This window comes from Augochlora pura, chromosome 5, assembly GCF_028453695.1.
Source record: "Augochlora pura isolate Apur16 chromosome 5, APUR_v2.2.1, whole genome shotgun sequence".
In the NCBI taxonomy this organism is placed as follows: Eukaryota; Metazoa; Arthropoda; class Insecta; order Hymenoptera; family Halictidae; genus Augochlora; species Augochlora pura.
The window spans coordinates 6,217,136-6,244,032 of record NC_135776.1 but is presented as its reverse complement, the minus strand read 5'-3'; the positions used below and the strand labels follow the sequence as shown (position 1 = coordinate 6,244,032).

General features: G+C 34.6%; 1 protein-coding gene across 14 annotated transcripts in view; it reads left to right on the top strand.

Annotated features, from left to right (window-relative positions):
* LOC144470402 (uncharacterized) overlaps window positions 1–26,897 on the top strand; it is a 153,422-nt gene that overhangs the window by 92,950 nt on the left and 33,575 nt on the right. For 13 of the 14 annotated variants that reach the window (XM_078181476.1, XM_078181471.1, XM_078181475.1 and 10 more), the window contains exons 21-32: window positions 6,127–6,144; window positions 9,670–9,894; window positions 10,181–10,341; window positions 10,733–10,944; window positions 11,188–11,392; window positions 15,085–15,274; window positions 15,894–16,029; window positions 16,537–16,867; window positions 17,502–17,705; window positions 22,994–23,232; window positions 23,773–23,827; window positions 25,270–25,494. In XM_078181476.1, the coding sequence (XP_078037602.1) occupies window positions 6,127–6,144; window positions 9,670–9,894; window positions 10,181–10,341; window positions 10,733–10,944; window positions 11,188–11,392; window positions 15,085–15,274; window positions 15,894–16,029; window positions 16,537–16,867; window positions 17,502–17,705; window positions 22,994–23,232; window positions 23,773–23,827; window positions 25,270–25,494 (2,201 nt within the window). The remainder of the gene's footprint in view (window positions 1–6,126; window positions 6,145–9,669; window positions 9,895–10,180; window positions 10,342–10,732; window positions 10,945–11,187; window positions 11,393–15,084; window positions 15,275–15,893; window positions 16,030–16,536; window positions 16,868–17,501; window positions 17,706–22,993; window positions 23,233–23,772; window positions 23,828–25,269; window positions 25,495–26,897) is intronic. The other variant, XM_078181479.1, reaches the window with a different exon arrangement.

Genomic DNA, 26,897 nt, shown 5'->3' with positions numbered 1-26,897 from the left:
TGGTGCAAGACTCCTGCTACGATTAACCCCATAGATTGATTGGCTGGTACAGTAACTGTCGAAACGTGATACCTGATCGCGGCAATTGATAATTAATTAATCCCTTCTGCACTACGATTTATTTTACAGCTACGTTGATCGGTCTTTGTTTGTTACTAATGCTCCAAATTTTTATGACCAGTCTGGCACGATATTATAAGGCAAAGGGTTAAAACACGATTCGTACAAAATGCTTCCAACTAGCCTAACTCGAAGCAGACCTTCGAATTCAATTTTGGTTGGCTTCAGAAATTCGTGCACAAAATTCTGAGACGCTCGTGACATTTCTAAAATTAGGGCTTCACGTTCTATTTATAGTATTCTGTAATTTTTTATTCAATTATTATCTTCAAAGTATAAAAAACCATTTTTCCTATATTTTATCGATCTCTATTTTACGCATTAATTTCATGCATTTGTTAGAAATTATTGTAGTTGCAATCAAAAATGTTAGAAAAATTAAAAGAATATTAAAAATCTCAATCGGTCATTTCTAATCGATTTAAAATATTCTAAAAAGAAATTCGAAGCATTTATGAGAAATTATTATAATTGCAATCCAAAATGTTAGAAAAATTGAAAGACTATTAAAAATGTCAATCTGTCGCTTCTAGTCGATGTAAATGATTAGAAAAAAGAAAGTATCTATTTCTTTTATATCGCATAAAAATCCACAGTCTAGAAATTGTAAAAAAAATCGTAATAAACACAGCGTGAAGCCTTGAAAAGCGCGGTCTCATAATTTCGTCCACGGTGGACACGTGACCACGAGAACGATCGCAGCGGCCTGATCTGCGCGTCCGGTATGCAGCCGACGGATATTAATTCGATCGACGTGATTAAATCGGAATTTGGATGGTAATAGGAATGTGGCCCGCAGCACGGTTAATTATATTCGACGAAGCGATCACCGCACTAACTCTGTTGTTTATAGCGACCGCACGGGGCTTCCTCGTGGAGGCGACAAAAGAGGTTGTTAGACCCGTGTTTCCCAATAAAGCGGCATAATTCGCCTCGTTGCGTAATACGGCGCATAAACGAGCGCATAACATCACGGTTCCGTTTACCGTGTTACCGTTACGAAGGCGTCGGTGATACGTTTCTAAATGGAGCCAACGAGAACCGAATCCGTAACTACCGTACTAATCAGTCTTCCGTTATCCATCATGATTCTCTCACAGCAACGCTATTTCGATATCTGTTCCCTTTCTGTTCATTCTACGCCTACGGACAGAGGTGCGACTATCGATACGGTTATCGCGAATGTCGACGTTCTTACCAACAACTCGATACGTTGACACGGTAATGTCGATTCCGGTAATTCGATGCATCGATACTATTTACATCGATATTATTTTATTGTATCGTTATGTGTAGCTATTTTATCGATAGTTCGATATATCGATGCGTTATCAATAATACGATATATGTATCGATACGATATATGTATCGATACGATATTGATAATATTGATAATGATATCGATTGATATTGATTGATGTTGCGGATAATTCGATATGTCAGTATATCTATGATAATTTTGATAAAATCGACATGTTGATGATGTGAATTTGTTACGATATATCAACAGTATCGACAAGATATCGTCCACATAAATGGAAGCTCTGAAACTGAAGTGATCGAAGTAAACCATGATGATCATAATAAAACATTATTGATCGATTAATATATTATAATTGTTATTATATCGATTAATATTAACTATTAATATATTGCAATGATAGTTAATATTTATTATGGCATAATATAATAATATATTATAATGTATTCTTTATCAAAGATCAATCTCCTAATTTTCCTAAACGATATTTTAACGACATCGTCGACATATCGATCTTGCGTAAATTCATCATTATACTGATCAATAAAATATCTGATTAAAATACGCACACATTTATATTTAGAATATAATATTATAAAATGTACTATGTGCAACGCATTGGGTACATATACATCTCGATAAATCGATACGTGTCAATGGCTCTCCGTTCGCTTAGACGATATTTCGTATCGATGTTATCGATACATCGTTAAGTTTCGTTACGGTGTTGGTGCAATATTGACAATCGATAGTCGCCTCTTTGCCTAGGAATGCGTTCAGCTTTGACGTTTATGTAACCGGAACTCGGACCAGCTGGACAAGAATCAATCGCTTGGCGCCACGTTTACCATCGTTTACTATTTGCTCGTAGCAGTTTTACATAATAGATTTACATTAGTGATACAAGCATGTTGTTACTTGACGTATAGATTTTTGGATGAACGATTCTTTAAAGGAATGCGAGCCGATTGGGTGACATTGTCTATCCACTAACACCACGACATCGATCGTATCTCGCGCGGTTATTTTTTTAATCGGCAGTACAATGATCAGCTTTTTTATTATATTTATTTTATTAATAATCTTTCAATTTTTTGCGTCTATTTGGAATTGATTCCTAATTTATAAGTGCTGAGAGATTGAATTATTTTCAAGACACATTAAAGAATAAATATCAAAAGAATATTCAAAGAATAAAACGTAATATATTTTTTTATTCAATGCAAAGAAAATTGAATAATGCAAAATTTAATATGATAGGAATGAAAAAATAATATGATTATAATATTAAATAAAAACGATATTAAAATTAAAGATATTATTAAATAATATTATTATTTTATATATTATAATAATATTATTTTAGCGAGTCAATATGACGATACAAAAAATAAACAAAATAGAAGAACAAAAATATTGAGTATATCTTATTCGATAAATACGAAGTTACAAATCACCTCTGGCGATCCTTAAAAAAGGGAACCAGTTGAAAAACAGTGTCGACTTGTGTTGCCTATTTGCACCGCAGTTCTCTCATTTAATACAACAACACGTTCATTGTACTGCACGAACAACGGCCGTGTTCTACCTTTCCACCTCGTGCTACCTTCTTGCCAAGTAGACCTTCGTGGCATTAAAGTCGTCCTAACGTTGCCCTAACCGCGTTCATACCAGAACAATTTGCACCCACTTGCATGGAAAATTGTGCTAAGGTTCAAGTACCTATTGTGAAACACCGGTCGATTCTGACCGCTTCTTGGAACAGTGGCGCGAACAATAGAATAAAATAGAATAGAGCAAGTGAAAGTGTGCGTGAAAATTCTGTTGACATGTTTGGACATTTTTCTTTATAAATTCAATCGAAGAAATACTGTAACGTAACAATTAGCATTAAAAAGAAATGTTTATTGTTTGATAGGAAGAGCATACTGTTCCATATTGGATACTTCAATTTGGGATTTTTACTGCATTATTTTCCTCGCGTTATTTTCGGTTGTTAGTATTAAATAAATAATTAAAAATTCATTGCGTTATTTGGGAATATTGATGTATCGATATATAGTCAAAATATTCAATAATAATATTGTTTTTGATAAAGTGAGAAATCAGAAAAGTGTTCCATAATAGGTACTTCTATCTTACAATTTTCCACACGTTTCTCGAAGAGAACTGTTCCAAAAGTGACGGAGGAAATAAGATAACGAAACACGGAGAAAATGACGGAGAATACGATAGAGAGTTTGTATGTGTGAGAAAAAGTGCACGGAAATGAAGAACAAGCATGCGCATGATATGAAAACTGTTATCCATAATCATACCAGATTTTGTTCCGAGATTAGAGCGTCCCTAGAGTCCCTAAACACGTCGCTGGCAGCTTTTGGTACCATGTCGAAAGGACAAGGAATGTGGAGGGACAGGTACAACATGCCCTTTTTATTATTTTTTTCCCTTTCTATATGTGTAGGAGTTTAGAAACTAATGGTCTCTTTGTTTGTCATTAGTTCTCGACGAAAAGGCGATATATCTCGCTCTTTGCGAGACGATTAAACAACGTTCGTTTTATCAACTAGGTTAACAGGCATTTATTATTTGTAGCACACCTGGCGGAAAGCAGTCGAACACCTTTCCGAACGCGAGAATTTTTTTCAGACTGAACCAATCGAATTAGAACTTTTTTTAAAAAAACAAAATTATTTCTTTGTTAATTTTGTTACAATCCAGAATATCGGAAGAAAATTTTTAAAATCTCGTTTTTTAAATCTTATATAAACACAGAAAATTTCATTGGAAATAAACAATTAAATACAGTGAAAATCTTAATTCTTTATAGACTTAATTTAAAAATAAGAGCTTTTTATTTTCTATCAATATAAAAATGAGACTTTATAATTTTTTTTCTGATTTCAAGCAATAGCAAAATTAATAAAAATAAGATATCTTAATCACTGTACAATAAACTAGTTTCACTGACATTCAAAAATGGATCCAAGCCACTTAGTCCGGTACGAAAAAATTATTGCATTTTCGAAAGCGATGGAACACCTTTCGCCAGGTGTTGCAGATTGCACTAGTTCCTAGATTTACGTTGATTACCTCGCACGGATAAAACGGTAAATGCAAGCTGCGCGCGTAAGACAATATGTTGGGAGTAACACGTGTAAATACGGAGAAAGAATCGTTCGTCTTTTTAGACAGTTTATTAAATTATGTTACACACATGTTCCTCATAGTATAGTGGCTGCTGCTCGTTCGGTTGACCCTCCCCCCCCCTCGTTACGTAATGAGTTCAAGCCGTTTTTCGCATACGCACCGAAATCTGTGGATAACTATGTTTATGCTGTTCAACACGCGTCAGAGATATTTATTTATTTTTTTTTGTTAAAGAATTTGTTTAGTATCGTTGCGATAATTTATCGGACGGCCGCTAATTTTTCTGACAGATTTTTGATAAAGTCGCGGCGATAATGTTTCGCAATAAAAATAACGTCTTATGAGTTTGCTGTTAAAAAGTCATTGGCCTTACGCCATACTTTAATTTCTCGTGCCGAGTATTTCAATGTGAGATTGCAAGATCTCGCTTATTTTGTGAAATAAGTTTTTTATTGCATTCCTGTACGTGGAGATATATGAAGAATTACAGTAATACAAAATAAAGTAGAATAAAATGGAGTGGAGACTATAATATAGTTTATTTCAATTTATAAGAGATTTTACAAGTTGGATCAATTTTGTGAGGCACTTTTTCATCTGTAATTTCTTTTTAGCATAAGAAAGATCTTATTTGCATTTTATAGTTTAATTTAATCTATGAAGGATTTTAGAATTTGAATTAATTTTGTGAGGCACTATTTCATCTGTTATTGTTTCTTAACTATAATAAAAAATTATATGTAATTGCATTTCATTATATAGTTCTTTTCAATCCATAAGGGATCTTGTGTTAACGATTAATAATTGAATAATTGAATTACTGACTGAATAAATAATTTAATTAATCGCTAAATGAACGATTCCATTAATGTCTGGATAAATGATTCAATTAATCGCTGAATGAACGATTTCATTAACGACTAAATAATTAATCGAATTAACGGCTGAATAAATAATTGTATCAACGACCGAACAAATGATCGAATTAACAAATTTAACATGTCGACATAGTGATCGAACAGATTTCGACGCGATCTGCTTTACGTTGCTGTCCTCTTTTTTCCGCAGTGTGTGAGTGGTGTGCCCTCGTTGCGTCTCTACTATAATACATAATTATTATTGTTATCCTGTTTTGTAGTTTTGTACTGACTAGAGAAAAGTGGCTTGCGTGTGATGATTGCGGGTTTTCGAAAGTTCCAAAAACGACAACAACAAAAACAAAAACCAAAAACAAAAAAAAAACGAATCGAAAACGGAGAAAAAAAGAAGCCAACCGTCTCCATGGCACGGCAAGCAGCTTAACAAATAGCAAACGAATTCTCTGATTAGCTAACACCCGTTGCCCACGTGCTACAGACAAAAGTACAAGAGAACTATACTTTTTTTTGACAATGAAACGTGTCGTGTCCTGTACAACGACACATCTATTCGAAAATCTGTAAAAGTTGCGCCTAGATTCAGATATCTCGACACACCATTTCTTTATGTCGTCATCTCTCATCAAAAAAACCATGTCTATTTTATGAACGAATGGATACTAACGCGTTTTTTATTTTGTTCCCGATCCTCTGTTATTTTATTTGCGCTACTCGCAGAATTCCACAATGGAGAAAGTAAGTGACCTTCTCTTGAATCTTAGCTTCTGTTTAAATCGCCGTATATTTATACGCTCTTTTCACTATGATTTTATTTTTTTTTTTAATGTTCTCTGTATAGTTTCACTGTAATAGAGCTGCACCAATATTGCCCGTAGTCGCTGAATTCTAGTTAGATGTCGATAGTACACCGCGTGCACAATGAATATACATAACGTGTTCCCGTGATTTTTACTTTCGCATTAACGATTCGGAAAAGGGAGAGTTTTATTTTATGCGATATCACATGATTTGGGAATAATGATATCCATAATTGACGCTTTAGCGGCCGGTAACCTATAAATAGGCTTTCAAATAATTATAATATAAAATAGTATTTATTTATATTAGTTACTTGTATGATTTATTCATCATACTTATTTCTAGTATTATTATTATATTAATTATTACTTATTTATATTATTTATAATATTTATTCTTATTCCTGATAATAGTAATTCATTATCTACGTGTCTTATCCTTGTAGGCTCCTGTATTATTCTATAGCTTTTTAAATATATTACCGCGACGAATAAAATAAAAATAAAATAAATATCGTTTAATGATAACGTCATGGAAATAAAAAAAAATGTTAATAGATTTAATTAAACTATAACAAGGTGAATGTTTATGGCCGGTCGTTAAAGCGTCAAAATTCGTCTTTTCACGAACCACTACCCCCTAATGCGAAACAATGAGATCACTTCGCGTCGAGAGCATAATGCTCTCCGATCGGGAAGTCTATTGTTTTCGTTGCAACAATATTTATCGTCTGTTTACCACCGAGACCACCATTCGGCCGTATAAATTATTCCTCGGTCCAGCAATACCGGTATTTTAAACGCATGACAAACAATGAATGGCGCCATTGCATCATCCTCGTTGAGCAACCATCGCGGAATCTGTTCGTGATCGATATTTTTAGACGAGATACTCGTTACATCGATGGAAAGCGGAAAAAAAACGGTGCTCTCGGTGGTTTTAAACGCGTTTTATATCGTTACGATTCAACCGGCGAATTAAAGCGACTCGCTCTGGACCCCAGTGTTTCCCAATGCGCGGCGATTCTGTATAATTTTCGAGATAAGTGGAATATACTTGCGGAATTAACGATTGCGCAATTCTTACGGTACGAGCATGGAGATGCTGCAATTATAGCCGCGATAGGAAATGCAAACTGGTGCGCTATGCGAAGCGATGAGTATGTTCGAACAGTATTCAACGTAGGTGGAACGATAAATAGAATACGGTAGTGCAATTTCAAGTGGGAAGAATCATTATCGTTGCATTCCTTTTTGCTGTAAAAATTAATTCGATGCGTAATTACGAATTAGTCAGGGGGTAACAATAGCTGAAGATATAAATAACTGATTTAATATGATTTGAAATTAGATCAAAGTAGATCTTTATTTGTACGAATTGGAAGCTATTAATTTTTATGTGGAAAGAAAGCATTTAATATACAAAAACATCTGTATATAATGTATAATAAGTATACGACAAAAATATATATTATATAAAATCAGAAGATGTAGAAAATATCGTACACTTACACGGCTTAGCATTTTACTATTTTATTAAGTTAGTTGCTATAATAACAATAAGTACATAGCATAATATATAATTAATAATTATCTTTACCGATCATAAATAGCCAGTTTCAATACGCATTCTTGTCGCCATAAAAGCCTTATAAATTATGATATATCATTCCACGCCGCCAAGGAATATTTTATTAACAATTTCCACTCCATCTCGAATATTTTGAGCTGTGAAAACAATTGGGGAAACACTGAGCCGAGGCGATTTCTTTCGCAGCAAGTAACGTACGATTTCTTTCGTCGAACGAGTACACTGACTTTATATTCACTGTGCACGCATCACACGCAACATTTGTGAATAATCCCCAGGTTCATGCGGGAATCGATCCACCGGCACCGTCATCAGTCAATAACGCAAAGGATGGATCCCCCTGGATCCCGCCTCACGATCTATTTCGATATAACACTATTAAATGTCGGCTAGTTTTCCACGCTTTTGCGGCCGTAAAAATTGTGTCCACACGCAGCAGCAAATACCAACCCTCGGCACTGGCCTCCCTACGGCGGCCAATCGTTGTTCCATATTACGATTTATTTTGCTCCATCTCTCATGTAATTTATCTTTGCACATGAACCGAGCTCGCATTCATTTCATTTCTCCATCGTACACGACGCGGCACTGCGAACTACTGTACGCGTCTCTCGCGCGGGACGATGACCGAGGCGCGTCATTTTTTCTTTTTTTCTTTTTTTTTTTTCACTGTGATTCCAATAACGTTGTCAAACAACGGACGGATAATAACTATTATACCGGAGATACTGTTCCCGCAATCCATGAGTTCTCTCGCTTTTAGTATTTAAAAAGATGTCTATTTACAAAGATTGCTTTTCGGCTTTGGCCTGCTTCTATATAACTATTTCAGACGCAACAGTAACGATTTCGAGCGCGAGACGAGTTTCTTTTTCGTCACTGCGGAATCGTGTCTAGTTTTGTTTAGCAATTAGCTCGATGAATTTACGCCGGGGCAAAAACCGCTCTAGTTTCTCGAAATCTAGACCGATGTACATATATATATATATGTAAGTCGAATTAGGAAACGCTATTGTTTCTATTTGATTGGTTTTCTTTGAAGCGAATGGCATGTTCGTTATCTCCCCAAAAAGGCCGAATATATTATATATTATATATATATTATATCTCTATCCGTGTGCGCACAAACATTATTCATATTTGTCATATAGCGTCGAACGGAGTTGGGCATTGTTAATATTTAATTATTAATTTGTTTTATTCATTTTTTAGTTATTAGTTTTAATTGTTATTAATTAATGGAACGAGTTCCTTTCAGTCGAACATTTTATTCGAATAATAAATCGTCGTAAATTATTCTACTTATTTATTCGAATAATTCGAATATTTCTTTATTCAAATAATCCGAATAACAGTTCGAATAATTCAGAGAATTATTTGTTCGAACAATCTATAGATTTCTTTATTAGAATAATCCGTAACAAGAATATGAAATAACAAAATCAATGAACTATGAAAAAACGCTTGATATTATTGGATTTTGACTAAAAATTATTTTCAATTCAGATATAATATTTAATTCATTATATTTTTAATTCAGATATAAATAAATTCAGATCTAGATAAATTTACATTCGATGAAAGATTTATTCTCTGTCAATGAATAAAATTTCCATTCGTCGGTCTTCGTTTTTTATCCGTCGTCCTGATAAACAATTGCCCAACTCTGGTATCGAACGACTGTCTCTATGATTATTATTGTTATTACTTACGTGTCTCGAACTGATTAGCCCTTTTGGAATGAACGCTCTTATTTTCAAGTCTGTCTCAGCGTCTAACGTCTCCAGCTAAAGCCCGAGTATAATTTCCGCGAGCGTGTACGACACCGTGATAGGAGTTTCTATAATATGTTGTCTTGTGCACCGTCGACAGCTTCCTGGTCTCCTTTTTGGTGGATGCGCGGGGCGGTGCGATGAGAGGGTGCAGGCACAGCGGTGTCCGCGTGATTGTTCCTCCTAGGAAGGCGGCGATGCCGATGCGGGTCACCTGCAGGTATCTCAGAAGGGATAAATTGACGAATCCACCACCACTGATGGAAGGCGAGGCCTTGGCGAGCCGTATCCTCGAGCTTGGACCTGTTGGCGCCAAGTTTTTGGGGTATGTTCACAATTCTCACGTTCTTCACCCTCTCAATATATTCTATAGTCCAGTCCTCCGTTGGTCAAAATGACGGGTCACTGATTTTTTAATTTACTTTTTATTTTGATCGATTTTTAATTTTAATTTAATTCATAATATTTTACTTAATTTCAATTTAAATATTTTACTTAATTTCAATTTAGATATTTTACTTGATTCAATTTAATAATTTTTGATTTATTCAAATTGTAAAGGTATATTTACGAGTTATTTATTTTAATATATTTTTGCGTTGTTTATGCAGGCCCGTGATTATAGAGGTACCTCATTTCGCTTCGCTGCGAGGAAAAGAACGTGAGATAGTTATTCTTCGATCGGACAACGGAGAGACTTGGCGTGAGCACACCTTGGAAGCCAGCGAGGAGGCAGTCCAGGATGTGCTTAATGAGAGCTTTGAAGGAGAAGGTACGTAAATTTTTTAATTAATAGAGATCGCCTGACTATGGTACGGAAATAAATAAAAAATGGAACACAAAGTTAGCTATTTATGGTAACGATTATATATATTATAAATTGTTATTTATAATGTATAAATATTATATATCATAGAATTTATATAAATGTCAACAATATTCTACAATAAAATATTTTAGAATATTTATATACCATATAATTATATATAACAAATCTGTTCAGTGATCCTAAGTAAAAACACTGAAACAGCAAACACAGCTTTCAAAATCACTCAAAAAGAAGACAATTGATAATAAATCCTCAAAAAATATCGATTTCTGTGAATGCACAAAATGTATTAATTTCATGGATTTCATAACAAATTGTCGAATTAATTTTGCAGAGTTAAGCCAGCTGGAGGATCTCCAAACTTCCCGAATCGTAAGGATACTGACTGCTGACTTCCCACATTACTTTGCGGTAGTGTCTCGCATTAGGCAAGAGGTTCACGCAGTTGGCCCAGAAGGAGGCACAGTCTCGTCCTCAGCTGTACCACAAGTTCAAGCTGTCTTCCCACCGGCGGCTCTTACCAAAAAAATCCGAGTTGGTCTACAGGTACACACGTTTCCCTTGACAAATGCATCATCGGTTCATGAAACGTAAATGTTCGGATAATAGAACAATTGCTTATTTAATGGTCAATAGAATAATTGGTTCTATTATTCTAATAAATAAAATTAAATAAAACAGTCTCTACCTGATCATGATACTATATTCGCATAAAGTTCTAATTAACATTAAGCTGCATTTTGAATAAGATAACGGATCTGACAGTGACCTGTATTATTTTACGTTTAGGCGCATCCGATACCGGCCGATCTCGTAGCCAAGCTCCTCGGTAACAGAGTGGCAGTATCGCCGATCGTAACCGTTGAACCAAGGCGAAGGAAATTCCACAAACCGATAACCTTAACGATACCAGTGCCGCAGGCTGCCAACAAAGGCATGATCAATCAATATTCCGGGGACGCGCCGACGTTGCGGCTTCTGTGCAGCATAACTGGTAATATATGCTTGCACGTAACATTGTAGAGCAGCGTACCGTCTTACTGGAGAATCTCTTACCGATAAGTGCTGAATCTCTTTGACATTGTATATGTCGAACGCCTTTCGTGTACTCATACTGTACATATGAGATATTCGTATCATTATATGATATTTGTGATCTGTATTGATGTCATATATTGATACGATATATACGTATGAAATTGTATTGATATAATATGTACATATGATATGTATTCTGTATGATATTATGTTGATATAATGTTTGTGTACATATGATACATACATACGTATGTATGTAATATGTATATATGATATTGCCTTAATGTGATATATACGTATGATATTGTATTGATACAATATAAACGTATGATATGTATTCTATGTGATATTATATTGATATAATGTATGTATACATTTTTGTAGTGATATACGTTCGTATGTATTTGATATGTACATATAATTTTTATATTGATATAGTATATTAATATGATATGTATTCTACATGATACTATATTAATATGATATGTATTCTACATGATATTATATTAATGTAATGTATGTATACATATGATATTGAATTGACATATGTACATATTATATTGTATTGACATGATATATACTTATAACATTGTATCGATATGATACATACATATGATATGTGATTACACATGTATACATGTTTGCTCTACGATCAGACATCTATCATTCGATGATCGACTCGTAGTTAAGCCGACATGACGCCTCCAATAGGCATCGTCGCCTGTTCCCAGGTCGTCAGTACTGCATTTCTTGAATGCAATTTTCTTTGCAGTGCAGTACAGTTGGAAGATAATTCATAATTTTGTACTTCTTGAATAGCTGCATAGGTTGTTGTTTTATTAAAAGAAAAAGGAAGACTCGAATGTAACAGATTTGTTTCTAGAAACTTTTGTGTAAAAGTTATGTGACTTAAGAGTAATTTAAATATTATAATATTGTCAATTGAGTAGACTCAAGTTCGACTTCCTTGTAAAACAATTAAACTTTGTCTCTATAAATCTCTTCAGAAAAAGACTGATTATTTGTATCCATTGCAAATAAATACTCTATTTTCCAGTTCAGACACGAACATGGAATTGTAGCAGCATGTTTTATAGATTATTGGATAAAAAATTATGATTGTCTGTAAACTGCTCTATAAGTTACAATTATTACTACGATGTTAGAAACTGTGTTTCTAAACAAGTGATGGCGAAACGATGTTGAGAGATGACATTAACGATAAAACGTGATATATCAAAGAGTAGTTTAAGCTACCGTCTCTATAGAAAATACGTATCTCTGATTTTCCTAATTAAACGTACACCGTTCACGTACTCTGTAGACTTCTGTTCTTTAGATATACAAATTTTCTTTTGTAGTAATAATTTATTCACAATGTTCGACCGAACTCTATCTCGCACAACCTTCTGTCTATCGAAAGAACACGTCACGCTCCTTCAGAAGCAAAGAAACTATATTTATTTAGCTGCCTTCGTTTGCAAGTTAGTCACTCATGAAAATCAGTTTCGAGTAACACAACGATTACTATCGAATGCACTGAACGCTATAGTCGCCTCAAGGTAACACGAGGGAGCCGCGGTTTCGTGAAATACCACACCAACCTCACGCCCCGAATCAAACGAAAAAAAGCTCCGAAGTCGAATGACCTGATCGATTGCAAAATGACATAACTTCTGCCCACGCCCCCCCGGAAGACCTTCGGCTAGAGATTTAAAAGGGAGATGGTAGCTGCATGTTTCATAGAAACATTTCGTTGAGTACCATTGTTGTATACATATCTTGTTGTGATTCATTGTTAATGCTTGCATATTGTTAGGATTGAGTCATTTAGGTATGGATTATTAATTAACGTAGATAAAGTTTTATTACCTAGCTCATCGTAAGCGTTAATTTCAGAGTTTTTGTTTCAGCACATTCGTTTGACTGGTAACTGCTTCGATATTAGGCTTGTAATTCATATATACAATATATATATACAGTAACAATATTTATGAACTTGTGTATTTGCGAGACGTATATATATATGATGTATCTTATAGATCATTTCTGATATGTATCCATACGCCACGTTACTGATACGAAAGATTAACAATTGTCGTTTCAATGAATTAATCTGAAAATTTGTTGCAGCCATGCTGTACAGCGTTTTGTTCGTATTTCGACCGGTTTTATAATAACAAAATGTCAAAATATTCACGAGAAAAATTCAATTCTCTGTTTACCGGACGATTGATTTTCCGATCGATGAATCCTCGTTTATGTTTCGTTCTCGATTTCTAATTAGATAAACTATCAGAGATTTAGTTTCGCGCGCGCGCGCAACTGGTACTTTCATTGTTCCCGACGACAATGTAATGCAACGCGATTGGAATTAGTATTGTTTCACATAATTTCAGTTTCTTATCGCTTGTTTCGTTCGATCGCATTATTTAACTCACAACACGACTCGCGCGTTTTGCTTTCGCGCGATTTCTTTGAATGGCGCTTTTCCTTCATTTAGCAAGCATTATTACTCGGTCGTCGTTTGTTTTGTTATTTATATAATTCACACACACGATACAGCACGTAACATGAACGCACTTGTGGTGACCGATATTAAATACAAGCTCCACGGAGACTCTCTGTCGATCATGAACGACAGGCTCGAGGTCAGAGGTCAATTCTACTGTTCATATTTATTTCGCTGCTATGTAAAATTAAGATAAATATTAACGTAAAGCGCTAGCGTTTTTCAAAACAATAGAATACCTTGGAATTAATTTTATTCAATATTTGTTCATCGTTTTATACCGTAGAACTTTTTCGCTATAGTATATTCTCTAGAACTCGAGTCAAATTTTTTAAGTAGCTAAGTAGTTGTCAGCTGTTTTATGCAATATTCTTTCGATTTACTTGCTTTTAAGAATCGTAGATCGTTTTGCTATACTCAAAACTCGTAGACGATTCGTTTCTTGCCGGAAGCGACCGCTTCGGTCCACTTTTGCTACAAGCTATCACTAAAAATGCAAAGATCACGCGATTGATATTAATAATTATATATTGTTATTTATCTAAAAATCTAATGAATCGAAGATTGTGATCGTCTGATTTGTACTTTTCACAATTGTTAGCTTTTCAAACTGTTTTATAGATATTTCAAACTTTAAAGTTTTATGTACAATGTTCTTTCCATAGTATAAACGCTTTTAAAATTATAGTCCTCGATATTATATATTCTATAGATTTTGAAAATTAGGCAGGATGTTCCATTTCCAAAACTTTCCTTGGTATTTCTGAGAAATTCTTCTTTTTATAAAAGTGAAACCATACTTGAACAAAATATCTTAAAAATCAGAATATATCGAAATATTTCTTATTTCTGGTTTCTTTGCATTTCTCTTTTTAAAATATTAAAAAGAAGTTTAATATCGGTTCGACGAAGTACAAGGAGACTTTTGAAATTCCATGGGACACCCTGCGGGATCCATTGGGACTAGAGCAGTGAAAGGACGGTTCGCCGGTGATACCTATACGCGGATCCTTTATTGTAATTAATCTCGGTCGCATCGGATTAAATCCCACACACATTCACTTCTGCCGACTCTTGTATTCGTACCACGGACATATTTTAATAATGTTATTGGACTTGGTATATATGTCGTTCAGGGGGTCAGTCTCGGGCAGTCTGGGAGGATGTCACAGGCTCGACGCCGCTCACGTTCGTCAAAGATTGCGTTTCCTTTACTACCACAGTATCCGCTCGCTTCTGGTTAATGGATTGTCGGAATATATCCGAAGCCACGAAAATGGCTACAGAGCTATACACACATGCGACACACGTACCTTTCATGGCTAAGTACGTTTTTGACATCACTCAGTTTTTCAATTCTATTCTCTCGAACGATTCTATCGAAAAATTGAAAAATGCTGCTCCACGTAATCGCAGATAGAACGTTTCCATTCGCATATTATACACAGCTCCGCGGTTCACTTACATAATCGAAAGTAGAGATATTCTACTGAGAATATCTTGAGAATTTAAATCTGTTCTACTGAGAATATAAAAACTTGCATTGAGTAAAAGTAAATAGTTATTTTATACAATTTATTTGAGCTCAATTTAACTTATTTTTCAGAGCTCAATTGGCATAATTATGAATCAAAATCGTACTATATTATACTGTTTTAAAGACATATCTTCTATAAATCTATCGTTTAATCTATCGTTAAAATATTATTACTTGTCAATTTGATGTCAATAAGTCAATTGGAAGTGCAAAGGAATTCAATGAAATAGAATGACACATAATAAAAGGAATGAATAATGGTATTCTAAAATTCGCTCACTTATTAAAAACGTCTGTGTATAATATACGAATGATACTTTGATTTCCCTCGCTGCAGCTGCAGTTTTACCTGCATGATTACAAGCTTGCCGAAGCATAGAGAATTATTCGAACGCGTTTCGTCCGCAGATTTGTAGTATTTGCAAAGCGAGTAGATCCGCTGGAAGCGAGGCTGCGCGTCTTCTGTATGACCGATGACAAAGAGGACAAGACTCTGGAGAATCAAGAGCACTTCACGGAAGTGGCGAAGAGTCGGGACGTCGAGGTGAGTCGAAACTTGATTGCTTCCTCATTTGCGTTCGTCGATGATTCTTTTGAAATTCTTTAAAACATTCCGTTTATACTTCTTCGCAAAATTATTCATCGGTTAATGTTAATCGAAAAGAATCTCGAAAAAATTTATTACTCTGATGATTTCACTCTGCTATCAAAAATGTTGATGATGCACGCAATATTTTATACAAATGTATGAATAACTTTTCACCTATGTACAATGGAAATTTAATAAACGTCGCTATTGATAGTGATCATTTATTTAAATTTCTATTATACTCTAAAAAGAAATAATAAAAATTATATGAAATACTGCGTGTGATAAAAAATAGAAAATTCCCAAGTTGCTTCTACTTTTTGCAACAGGTGCAATTTTATGTTTCTCATAGCGATCCAAGTATACGTTAAATTGCCTATAATTATTGTCTATAAAATTGCCATTATATAAAATATCACACATTGAATTGTATATTACAACATACATATTGAATTGTTGCAGGTGTTGGAAGGCAAGACGCAATACATGGAGTTTTCGGGCAACCTCGTGCCAGTATTGAAGAGCGGCGAACAACTACAGCTGCCGTTCAGAGCCTTCAAAGAGAACAGAGTTCCGTTCACAGCCCGAGTGAAAGACCCGGACGCGGCGGACATGATGGGACGCATTATGTTCATGAGCGAGCCCAAGGTCCCTAAGGGCGAGCTGCCGCAGACGCCGATTTGCACGTTGAACATCCTACTACCAGAAAAGATATCGCCGGAGGCTGCGGTATCGGAGGTCGATCTTTTGGAGCTCTCGAAGAATTATAGTTTTCTACGCGACGGTGGCATAAGTACGCATCATGACTCACGCAGCGCTTCTCAACTTTGCAGAGAAAAAATTGAACCGTCTATCGAATCAGGAAATTACAAAAACTTAGATGTAATAGTTATATAATTGTTTCGCGCGTTTAAAATCACTCTAAGAATTTATTTTAAACTTAGGAATTAATTTTAATCGTCTAGGGTGCGTTTAGGTAGCTCAGAAGTTTATATAATACAAGCTCATATGTGCTTTATGTGTCCATGAAATTTTTTAATTATCTAACTAGCCTATATTGTTCATGGAAATATAAATGTTGAACTATATATAATTAGTAGGACTTTATGCACTTCTGGTAAAAATAATTCACTGAAATTTGCAACGGATCATGTATGTATTATTAACAAATCATTGAAGTTGCTAAACGAGGGATGATGCCCCTATCTTCTCCCTTTTTGTTGCAATTTATAAAGAAAATACTTATTTTTCATAAAGTTCTACCGTTCAGTAATTGCTAGTCAGCTTTGTATTTTAATATTTCCAAAGTCGCGCTTGCATAGAATGGAATTCGTTCGAAAAAGTTGAGAAACGCTGTAATAGATCGTTCGACGGATAACCGTGGACAGCCGAGCTGGAACTGTTTCAATGTTAATTACTTCCTCCAGGTCGTCCAGACACTATTCACAGAGCAACAATAAGATTAACCGATATCGCGAACCTGTTGGGCTCGGACTGGGAGAAGCTCGCGGAGGAACTGAATATCCCGCCTAACGAAGTGTCCTCTATCAAAGAGGAGTATTCTAATAAGCCTGCCCAACAAGCCGCCGCGATGCTGAAGATATGGCAGAAGGACGGAAACAAAGTAACAGGTGTGTATCCGTAACATTCAAAAGTCTTATGTATTATATTTGGATATCCGATGACTTCATTTCCTGAAGTGTCTTGACCTTTGACTGGTATACTGAGCTCATTGGTGACCTCAGCATTGTATTTTTACTCCACCTTGTAATAAAAGGTCAATTCTTCTATTATTTTATACACTAGGTAAGAATAAAACAAAAATAGAGCTTTCGTCTAGAGAATAGAATTTAATACTTGTTATTGAACATTTATCTTTTATTATCTTTGTCGGTGGGAAATTGATTAAACGTAGAAAATAGTTATAAAAATTTTAATAGACGTCCTTTGATTTCTTTGGTAAAAATTCTGTCAAATTCAAATTGTTAATGACATCATTCCTGAAAATAATGTTAGATTAAAATATTTGTCTTCCAACCCCCTCGGTAAAAATAGTGTTAAAATCCTTAAGCTTCAACAATTTTGCAAGTGTCCCTAATGCAAAACGAATCTACAGACTCTGTTACATAAAACAATATCAATAGTAATAATATTATAAATATTTAAACGTGTTCAAATGTTATTTAAATAATATCTGAACCCTGCAGTATTAAAAATCCGAGAAAATGTTCCAATCTTAAGTATATTTTGTATACTTTGATAATAAAAGTTACGCAAATGTTTATTGCACAGAACGATTCTTCAGACGATATATATTTATATAACAGTGTAAATATTGAAACGAGTAGGCTAAAAATGATTATCCAACCGCGTAACGTACAGGAAACGAAGATGCAAATTAATACTTGTGTATCCTGAATCAGCAATTACGTAGGCGTGTACTTTTACATTTACTTTCTCAAGATATCACGCCTAATATTAAACATATTACCGTGTGTACGCTACTATTAGCGCTTATTATATCAGCATCGTAAATACGGCCGCGGTGTGAAACGATTCTCCGAAGCGTGCCATTCTCGCCTTTTGCTCACCATTCTTCCGAATCAATGACTACCGACGCGTCACGTATTTGTCTATCATCTGACTTTGAGATTCCGCGAACTATGCATTCATTTCTACTTAGTATTTAGCATACGACATTCTCTGCTATTGTAGCAACAGTTACTCAACATTCTTACCGGAGGAAGTCAATTTTTACGTCGATCAGATTCCTCATTCACAACGTATGATAATCCTCGAGTAGTTCACGAAACAGATAATTCTATTTATCAATGCTGCCAGGTATCTATTTTTCAGTATTGAAATCGACCGGTTTAGAACGCGAAGCGACAGCTTTATTATCGAGCGACTAATAATTCTTGCTAACTACCGCTGATTCAGTCCGCGAATAAAATAAACGAGGCTCCTGCGAAACGCGCAAACCGCGCAAAACGCATGCAGCGTCGCGCGTAATACTAGACATTACGCTAATTGCAACTTCGGTTTTAATTGACTGGAGTCTTGCTTAAAGAAACAGTAGGCATACTCATTTTCCTCGGTCGTAAAGATATACAGTTCACACGATTATCGGTGGTTTTGCAATCATATTCAATTTTCCAACATGTTGATCTTAGATTTCGAGTTTGAAGTCGTAGAAACTACGAACATCATTGCTCGAATAATTATTTTGTGAATTGCTGTCGTGATTAGGATCTATAAAATGTATTTCTAATATTGCATTGGGAGGTTTTTGAATTTATTGTGTATCCATTGTTGCTTAAATATGTTTTAATAGATCAATTCAAGTGAAATTTATATTCACCTTTTCTTAAATAATAATTCATTCTTTCGCAGGTCGTATATTCGTCTTTTCTAAAATTAATGACACTCCTTTGCGGATTAAATAAACATTGAAAATGACTTCAGAGATTACCGTAGAAACCGAATGAAGACAATCGGTCGAAGCACAGCACAATGTAAACCTTCACACGATCCAGAAACTGCTTAACCTTGTTAGTCACACAAGGCTCGCTATTTTTACCACCTTCGATGACGACCCAATTCGCGCGTTTTCTAAAAATTTAGTTTTCTGTAAAAAGGTATTTCTGTCGTTGATGTCATTGATCATTTTGTTACGCCTACTACTAGATTGTTATCATTGTTGCGTGAATATTCATATGAAATTCTCGTGGCCGGAAATTTGTTACGTATAGCTTCGTCAACTGAGTATTTTATGTTCAAATAAGATTTAAAATATCAGAACGTCGTATTTAACATCGTTTGCAATAGTTTAAGAAAGGACAGTAAAAGAAGTTGATTCTCGAAAGGGTGAATTTATAAGAAGTTGAATTTAATTTACAAAAGAGTGGGTTTAATTTACAAAAGGGTGAATTTAATTTAAGAAAAGATAAATTCAATTTTAAAAAAGGTGAATTTAATTCAAGAAAAGGTAAATTCAATTTTAAAAAAGGTGAATTTAATTTAAGAAAAGGTAAATTGAATTATAAGAAAGGCAAATCGATTTAAAAAAGTTGAATACAATTGAAGAAAAAGGTAAATTAAATTTAGCAATTTAGATAGATCTATAAAAAATTGAAGATCGAGAAAGAATAATCTAATTTAGAAAATTACAAATTTATAGCGCCGGTATTAAGAACGATGCGGTTGGGTTCACAATTGAACGTAGTCATTCCGCACCCATCGAACGTAAAACGACGGTTCAAACGCCCTAGATGCGTTTTTGCTACGGGACGATTGTCAGATGTAGTAGCAGATAGCGAAATTTAACGAGAAACCTGTTTTTCCTCGGCAAGGTCAATTAATCAGACGTGCGCGGTTTGACTAAGACCTGTGGAATCTGAGTAGCAACGTAGTTGGTGATCTCATCCTCGCATTATTATGCCTGACATAAACCTATGGACTCTTTTCTCCCACCCTTTCTGTCGATGCTAATGGCACTGACACACGACAGCAATGCGCTTACATACCACCACAGTATCTGTTCTGCAATCGTTTACTGGTAAACAGTAAACCGCGGCCCATTCAATCGTGAATACAGTGAAAGTGACAGTGCATCTCTCTGTGCGACTCTTCTGCAATTTGCTTCGTTCCACTTGACGCTTTGTTTTCCATTGTTTTAATTGTTCTTGGTGAGATATGAATGAGAACATGTTCATATCCTTGTATCAGGAGTACGAAAACGAAAGGACTAACACGTATGTCAGCGAGCTGTCGTTGCTGTTTAGGAGAACACCTGCTCAGAGATGTCAGGTATCGATGAGCTCAGGTGTGTAGCATTGAGAAACGTATTGTTGATTACGCGTTTTATTACGGTGTCATTTTTTAGTATCGAGCGATAGTTTTCACGATTTTATAATTGATGGCATTTGTGATTGGATTGTGGATGTTTTATGCAAAATAATATCTTTTTAAGATCGTTGTACGAATCAGAGATTTAATGGCGGTAAATTCTGACTTCTGATCATTTTTTAGAGCTATTGTTGAATTGTTCTTCTGTCTCTACAATTTTATTATATTTTACGGTCATCAGACTAGACAGTTATTTCAAATAACATCTTATTTTATTAGATAATTCTTTCACATATAATTTCAAATAATACCTTATTTTATTTGATAATTATTTGGGATATTATTTCAAATCTAATTATAGTGATCGAAACCTCTTAAGCACAAGCTTTTTGGGAAGAGGATTTTCCTCTTAGCAATTTCTTAAAATAAAATCCTTCTCATCACAAATTATTTGAAAACCATGCCATCGCTCCAAACGAATTGACATAACTTCTACATTCAAATAGTAGCATTGAAACTTATTTATAAAAATATTATCTTCGTTTCCATTTTCGATAAATATTGCCCAGATGTTCGCTAATTTTATACATCGATTTACCAAAGAATATTTTCAGAGATACTGCAATTAATTCGATTAAATTATCGAAAATTGGGTAATTAGATGACGATATAAATAATCCTGATTGAAAAACGACTCGGTGATCGCAGTCAGTCAAAGCTTAACAGCAAAGCTTAACAATTATTTCCATAGGGGTGTTTACGAGTAACTAGCAATTTTCCGCTATCATTCAATCGGGCGGATCGCGCGTGTAAAGTGCGAAGAACGCGTGGAATGCTTGTTGTTGATTAGGGACATCGGTCATTTAGTTTAGCTCCAGTCGTACGGTGGACAGACTTCTGCGAAGTTGTGATAATTTCGGTGCTGTGCGAGAGGCGATCTTCTTATCGAATTGGGGTATCGTGTTTTGACTGACGTTCTTATTATTCGATCGACCCGTGGCCTAATCGTCAACACATATCCGGAGTGACGAAAACATTCGTCTAAATATAGCAATTATAAATTCATTAGTTTAGATATTGACAAAAGACAATACTAATTTGATCTATTTCTTAATGGTTGTGCTTTTTCTCAATTAGTATTTTAAAAAATTGCTTCGCGGTGGTTTTATATAATATTTTACTCGATGCTATTATGCATTGTTGCACAGGTGTTGCATAACTAGACGCGCGATCAGGAGAATATTAATGTTAAATTACATTGAGTGCAAATTATTATATTGTATGGTGTAATTGTGATGACATAGATAATCGAGAAGAATCAGATGTTAATATAGTAGTAAAATTATCTTGAGTGAAATTTGTTATACTATGGGATGTAATGTTGATGTCTTGTTATCATGTTGTATAATTAAGGTAATATAAAATATGGATCGAAAGATGTTAATATAGCTGTTAATTTGCATTGAGTAGAATGTATTACATTACATGGTATAATTCATATAGAAGCTAAATTATATTAAATACAGTATATTACATTACAATGTATAATATAATAGTATATAGTAACATATATTATAATTATAATTATGATGTTATAATTATTACACTAGATATTATAATTGTAATACAATATATCATAATTATAATGTTGTAATTATTATACTAGATATTAAAATTACAATACAATATATATTATAATATATGCTATATATTATACATGGAGACAACACAAATCACCGACAGGGTGGGTTAAGATCACCGCGGCAGAAATTGTTGTTTTAAGAAATTCCTCGCTCCCTTATCTCCAAAAGTAATTGAACAAGTCGTTTAAAATAAACGATGCTTAATTCGAGGCTGAAAGGTTAATGAATGGCGCGATAACCGATTAGATAAACAACGCCCCATAGAACTTCTTTGGAAAGAGTCTGATGAAGTGCGTTCCTCGTTGAGCGAAGTCCCGATCCGCTGAATAGTCGTTAAATGAGCGAGCACATTGAAGAAAGAATTCTATAGTATACAGAGTATAAACTGGCGTGTACTAGTGGTGATACATACGTTCATGTTTCTGCAGGAAATTCGATCGAGAAGGCGCTGAACAAGATCGGCCGCGAGGACATTGTGAAAAAGTGTATATTTAACGTGGAGTTGGTGACAGACGACGTGGAGAAAGCAGTCGCCAGAGTTCGATTAGATCAGCCTGGATTCGATTCTTTGAAAGAAGAATTAGGACCTTCAAGGGACACGTCGTTGCGACGCGACGCGAAAATGGATCCGAAGATGGATCCGGATTACGAACTCAATAGAAGCAAGGTTCGTACGAATCGCAGAAATTTTTATATTATTTGAATAGACTACTATGCCATTTGCAACTTGTTAAAATTATTGAGAGAGGTGATTCATTTTAAATCCATTCCTGTTTATTACAATAGCGATTAGTATTAATCCTGTGCAAAGAATCTCTGTGTAAAGTATAAACAATTATTATTAGTGTTAAAAGACGCTAGTTGAATAGCTGTAGCTCTTCTAAATAATTTTAATTATTTAAAACTATTATCACTTATGCAAAACGAACTGATTCGCTTTAATTTCAAGAAATATTAATTACATAGTTGTTGCTTCTCTCGATAGTTTTAATTGTTTTAATCTAATGTAACTATTTTCTAATATTATTTTAATATTTTTACCATATATTGTTTCGCATGATGATTTTAAGAAGATAAAGATTCGTATTCTTACTTTCTTATATTTATTTCAATAATTCCGTGTGCACGATGAATCTGTGTAAATGTTAAAAACGTATGCGTTAATGCATCAAGAGTGAATTATTCATGCAATGAATTTATTGTTTAGGAATCTGAATCTGCCGGAGAAATCAGTATTACCGGCACGAAGCACGAAACACCAAGTACGTATTTTACAATCTCACTATATTATTAACTGTCTTTTACTTGTTCTTATTCGATATTTTATTACCAATATGCAAAAGATATTTTTTTTTTTCAATTGGAATCCTATTCAACAGTACACATATACACACACACTGTCGCGCGCGCGCGATCGCAATTCTATAAAGGATATGACGTCACTGCTTGCATTATTCTTGTGAATAACAAGCCAGCCTTATTTCCTGTCATTGCTAAGAAAAATGTATTAGATCATAAGATCAGGTTTCACATTTCTTCGAAAGCACCTTTTTAATAAAGCATTGTACATTCGCTCGCATAACAGTATTATTTGCTGTCTCAGTGCACTATTTTGCGTGAATTTTTTCAACGTTTACACGTCGTTAACGCGAGCAGCGTTATTCGTATACCGATTATTATGCGAATAAATTATTCAAGAGAGAAATATTTTTCATTGATTTTATAGTAACGATTTCATATTAATGATTTTAAACACGCCGTTAATTTATACACGTCATTGATTTGTATAGATTATTGATTTATGGATATTAATTATTATAAATACATTATTAATCTATATACATTAATAATGATGTATACATTATTAATCTATATATATTAATAATTACACCATACATTATAGGTTTATACACATTACTCATTTTCATACACAGATTATCAAACTGTAAATATTATAATCGCTATATCCGAATTCTTATGTCAGCTGTTCGTAATATACACGTTCAATACACGCAATTTTTGCGAACTACATTATAATGATTCGTATGTCGGCTCAATGGAAAACAAATGACTTTCCAAGCTATGAAAAATTGCAGCAAAAATTCTGTTCCTTTATTGTACTGTACATACAAATACGCACGCGTCATAAACGCACAGTACTCACTGTCTTTTAGATCGATACATGTGAAATGTCCGACGTTTTATATAATTTTTGTCCAAATCATTAATCAAAGTAATTGATTTATTATTATTATTATTATATTTATTTCAATTTTTTTATAGACGTTTCTCTAAACGTCTTAATAAATATATATAATGAACTTTCTCTGCGATAGTAGTTACATTATAATATTAAATAGTCAAACATGAATGCAATAAATATATATAGAACACTATTACTATATGTAAGCTCCAATTCAAATGAAGATTATTCGCCAAATTTTATGTTAAATGAGAAGATGAAAATATTTGTAATCTATTTAATATTTGAAAGGTCTATTTCCCCTAGCCATGCACAATTGAGAGTAAATAGAGCGCTTTAAGGAAAATGACAATAGGGGGGATAATCGGGCATTTCACGTGCACTAGCCGACTACGCGATCATAGTGTGTTTCCTGTGCGCCTCAGCGACGAAAATCGTAGCCGGTTCTCGGTCACGCGTCTTTAAATCACTGTTTTCTTGTTTGTTTGTCGCACCGAACAGCAAAACAGCATGTCACGATCACAAACGGCACTGTATTCAACGGAACCTCGACCCCCATCAAAGATAAGTACGCGAGCGACGAGAAAGAGCTACGGGACGTAATGGCCGAGTTTCTCGAACAGAAATGCCATGTGGCAGACACGATGAGTAAAAAGTCACGCGACGAGGTCGACGAAGACGAGAGACGACGAAGAGTGATCGCGGACGCCAGCCGGATAGTAGCCGGTAAGTGGTCTTCCGCATCTTTGCTGAACCGAGAAAATGGTGGGTTGAGGGGCCGCGCTTCGACGTGCTGCACTGTGTCAATTATCTAAAAAGCTGGCAATAACGTCAATCCCGGTGGGATCATAGCGGCGCGTATATCCATAATCCATTAAATCGCGGCCTTGCGCCACATTGATCTTCCCGTCGCGGAAGTACGCAGCAGCATGACGATCTTTTAACGCGATAATATCATCCACGCTTGGTTCGAGGACAGCGAACTTCTTTATTAACCATTCGTCGGCATCTGATATTCGAATTCACTAGTGCTACATGGCCGAATATATACTCAAGATCTCGCTTCTAGTGACATCGTGTTCATTGTTATAGTTCATCGCTGTTCAAAACTGTGTTTTCGTTTATATTTTTTTAGTTTAGACTACCAGCAATTTAGACACCTCATGTTTTGCACTTCTGACGTTCTCGAGACGGTTTTCCGATGAACGGCTTTGACACGATAATTGGGAACAGTTTTTGATCCCGAATTCGAGCACCGTGCGGCATTCGGTCGTGAAAGCTGGCCAAAATTATTTCACTCGTTTCCATGAGAACGAATTTACAGGAGAACAATTTTACAGAGGGATGTACAGGATCAGTAAATTATACAAACTTGATAGACTTATATAGACCTGTAAATGTTTATAAATAATTTTAGTTCATTTATGTTATTTCACTTTAATACAAATTTATTTTCGCGACTTAAATGAATTAGTTTATTTATTGGAATTTATTTGTTAATTTTCTTAAACGTCTTTAATATAGATGGTATAGAATTGCTTTACTGAATTATTGCTAATTTTATAATATCGTTAGTTGCAGAAGTACAGATAATGTAGAATACAATATTTAAAATTAATGTTTAAAGTCAATATTTAAAACCAATGTTTAAAATCAATATTTAAAAATTATAAGTGTTTTATTATATAGTACGAAAATGAAATATTTCACGCAAGACTTTTGAAACAGAATTTTGGCCAGTTTTTTGGTGAAATGCCCCACGGTACATCGTGTAAAATATAATAAACATGATATTGTTCTTATACAATTACTTCACACTTTTCTGTAGGAAATGAAACACCACGACATTTAAAAAACAATCACTCGGAGTTGTTCAGATTTTTTCTAATGATCTTTACAGATAACTGTTCTATCTATCCTTGCCGCATGATCGACGCTCCTTTTCTCAACAGATAATATTTTATAATCGAGGCTGAACTCTGACGAATTTTTAAGCCACGTTTAACCTCGAAGACCTCGTTTATTTTTATTAAACGAACGCGAACAGGAAGTAAGATCGTGCAGCAGGAATAGAAACACTTTCTGCACAAATCGTGCAAATAATTGTACATAAATTGTGCAAATAATCG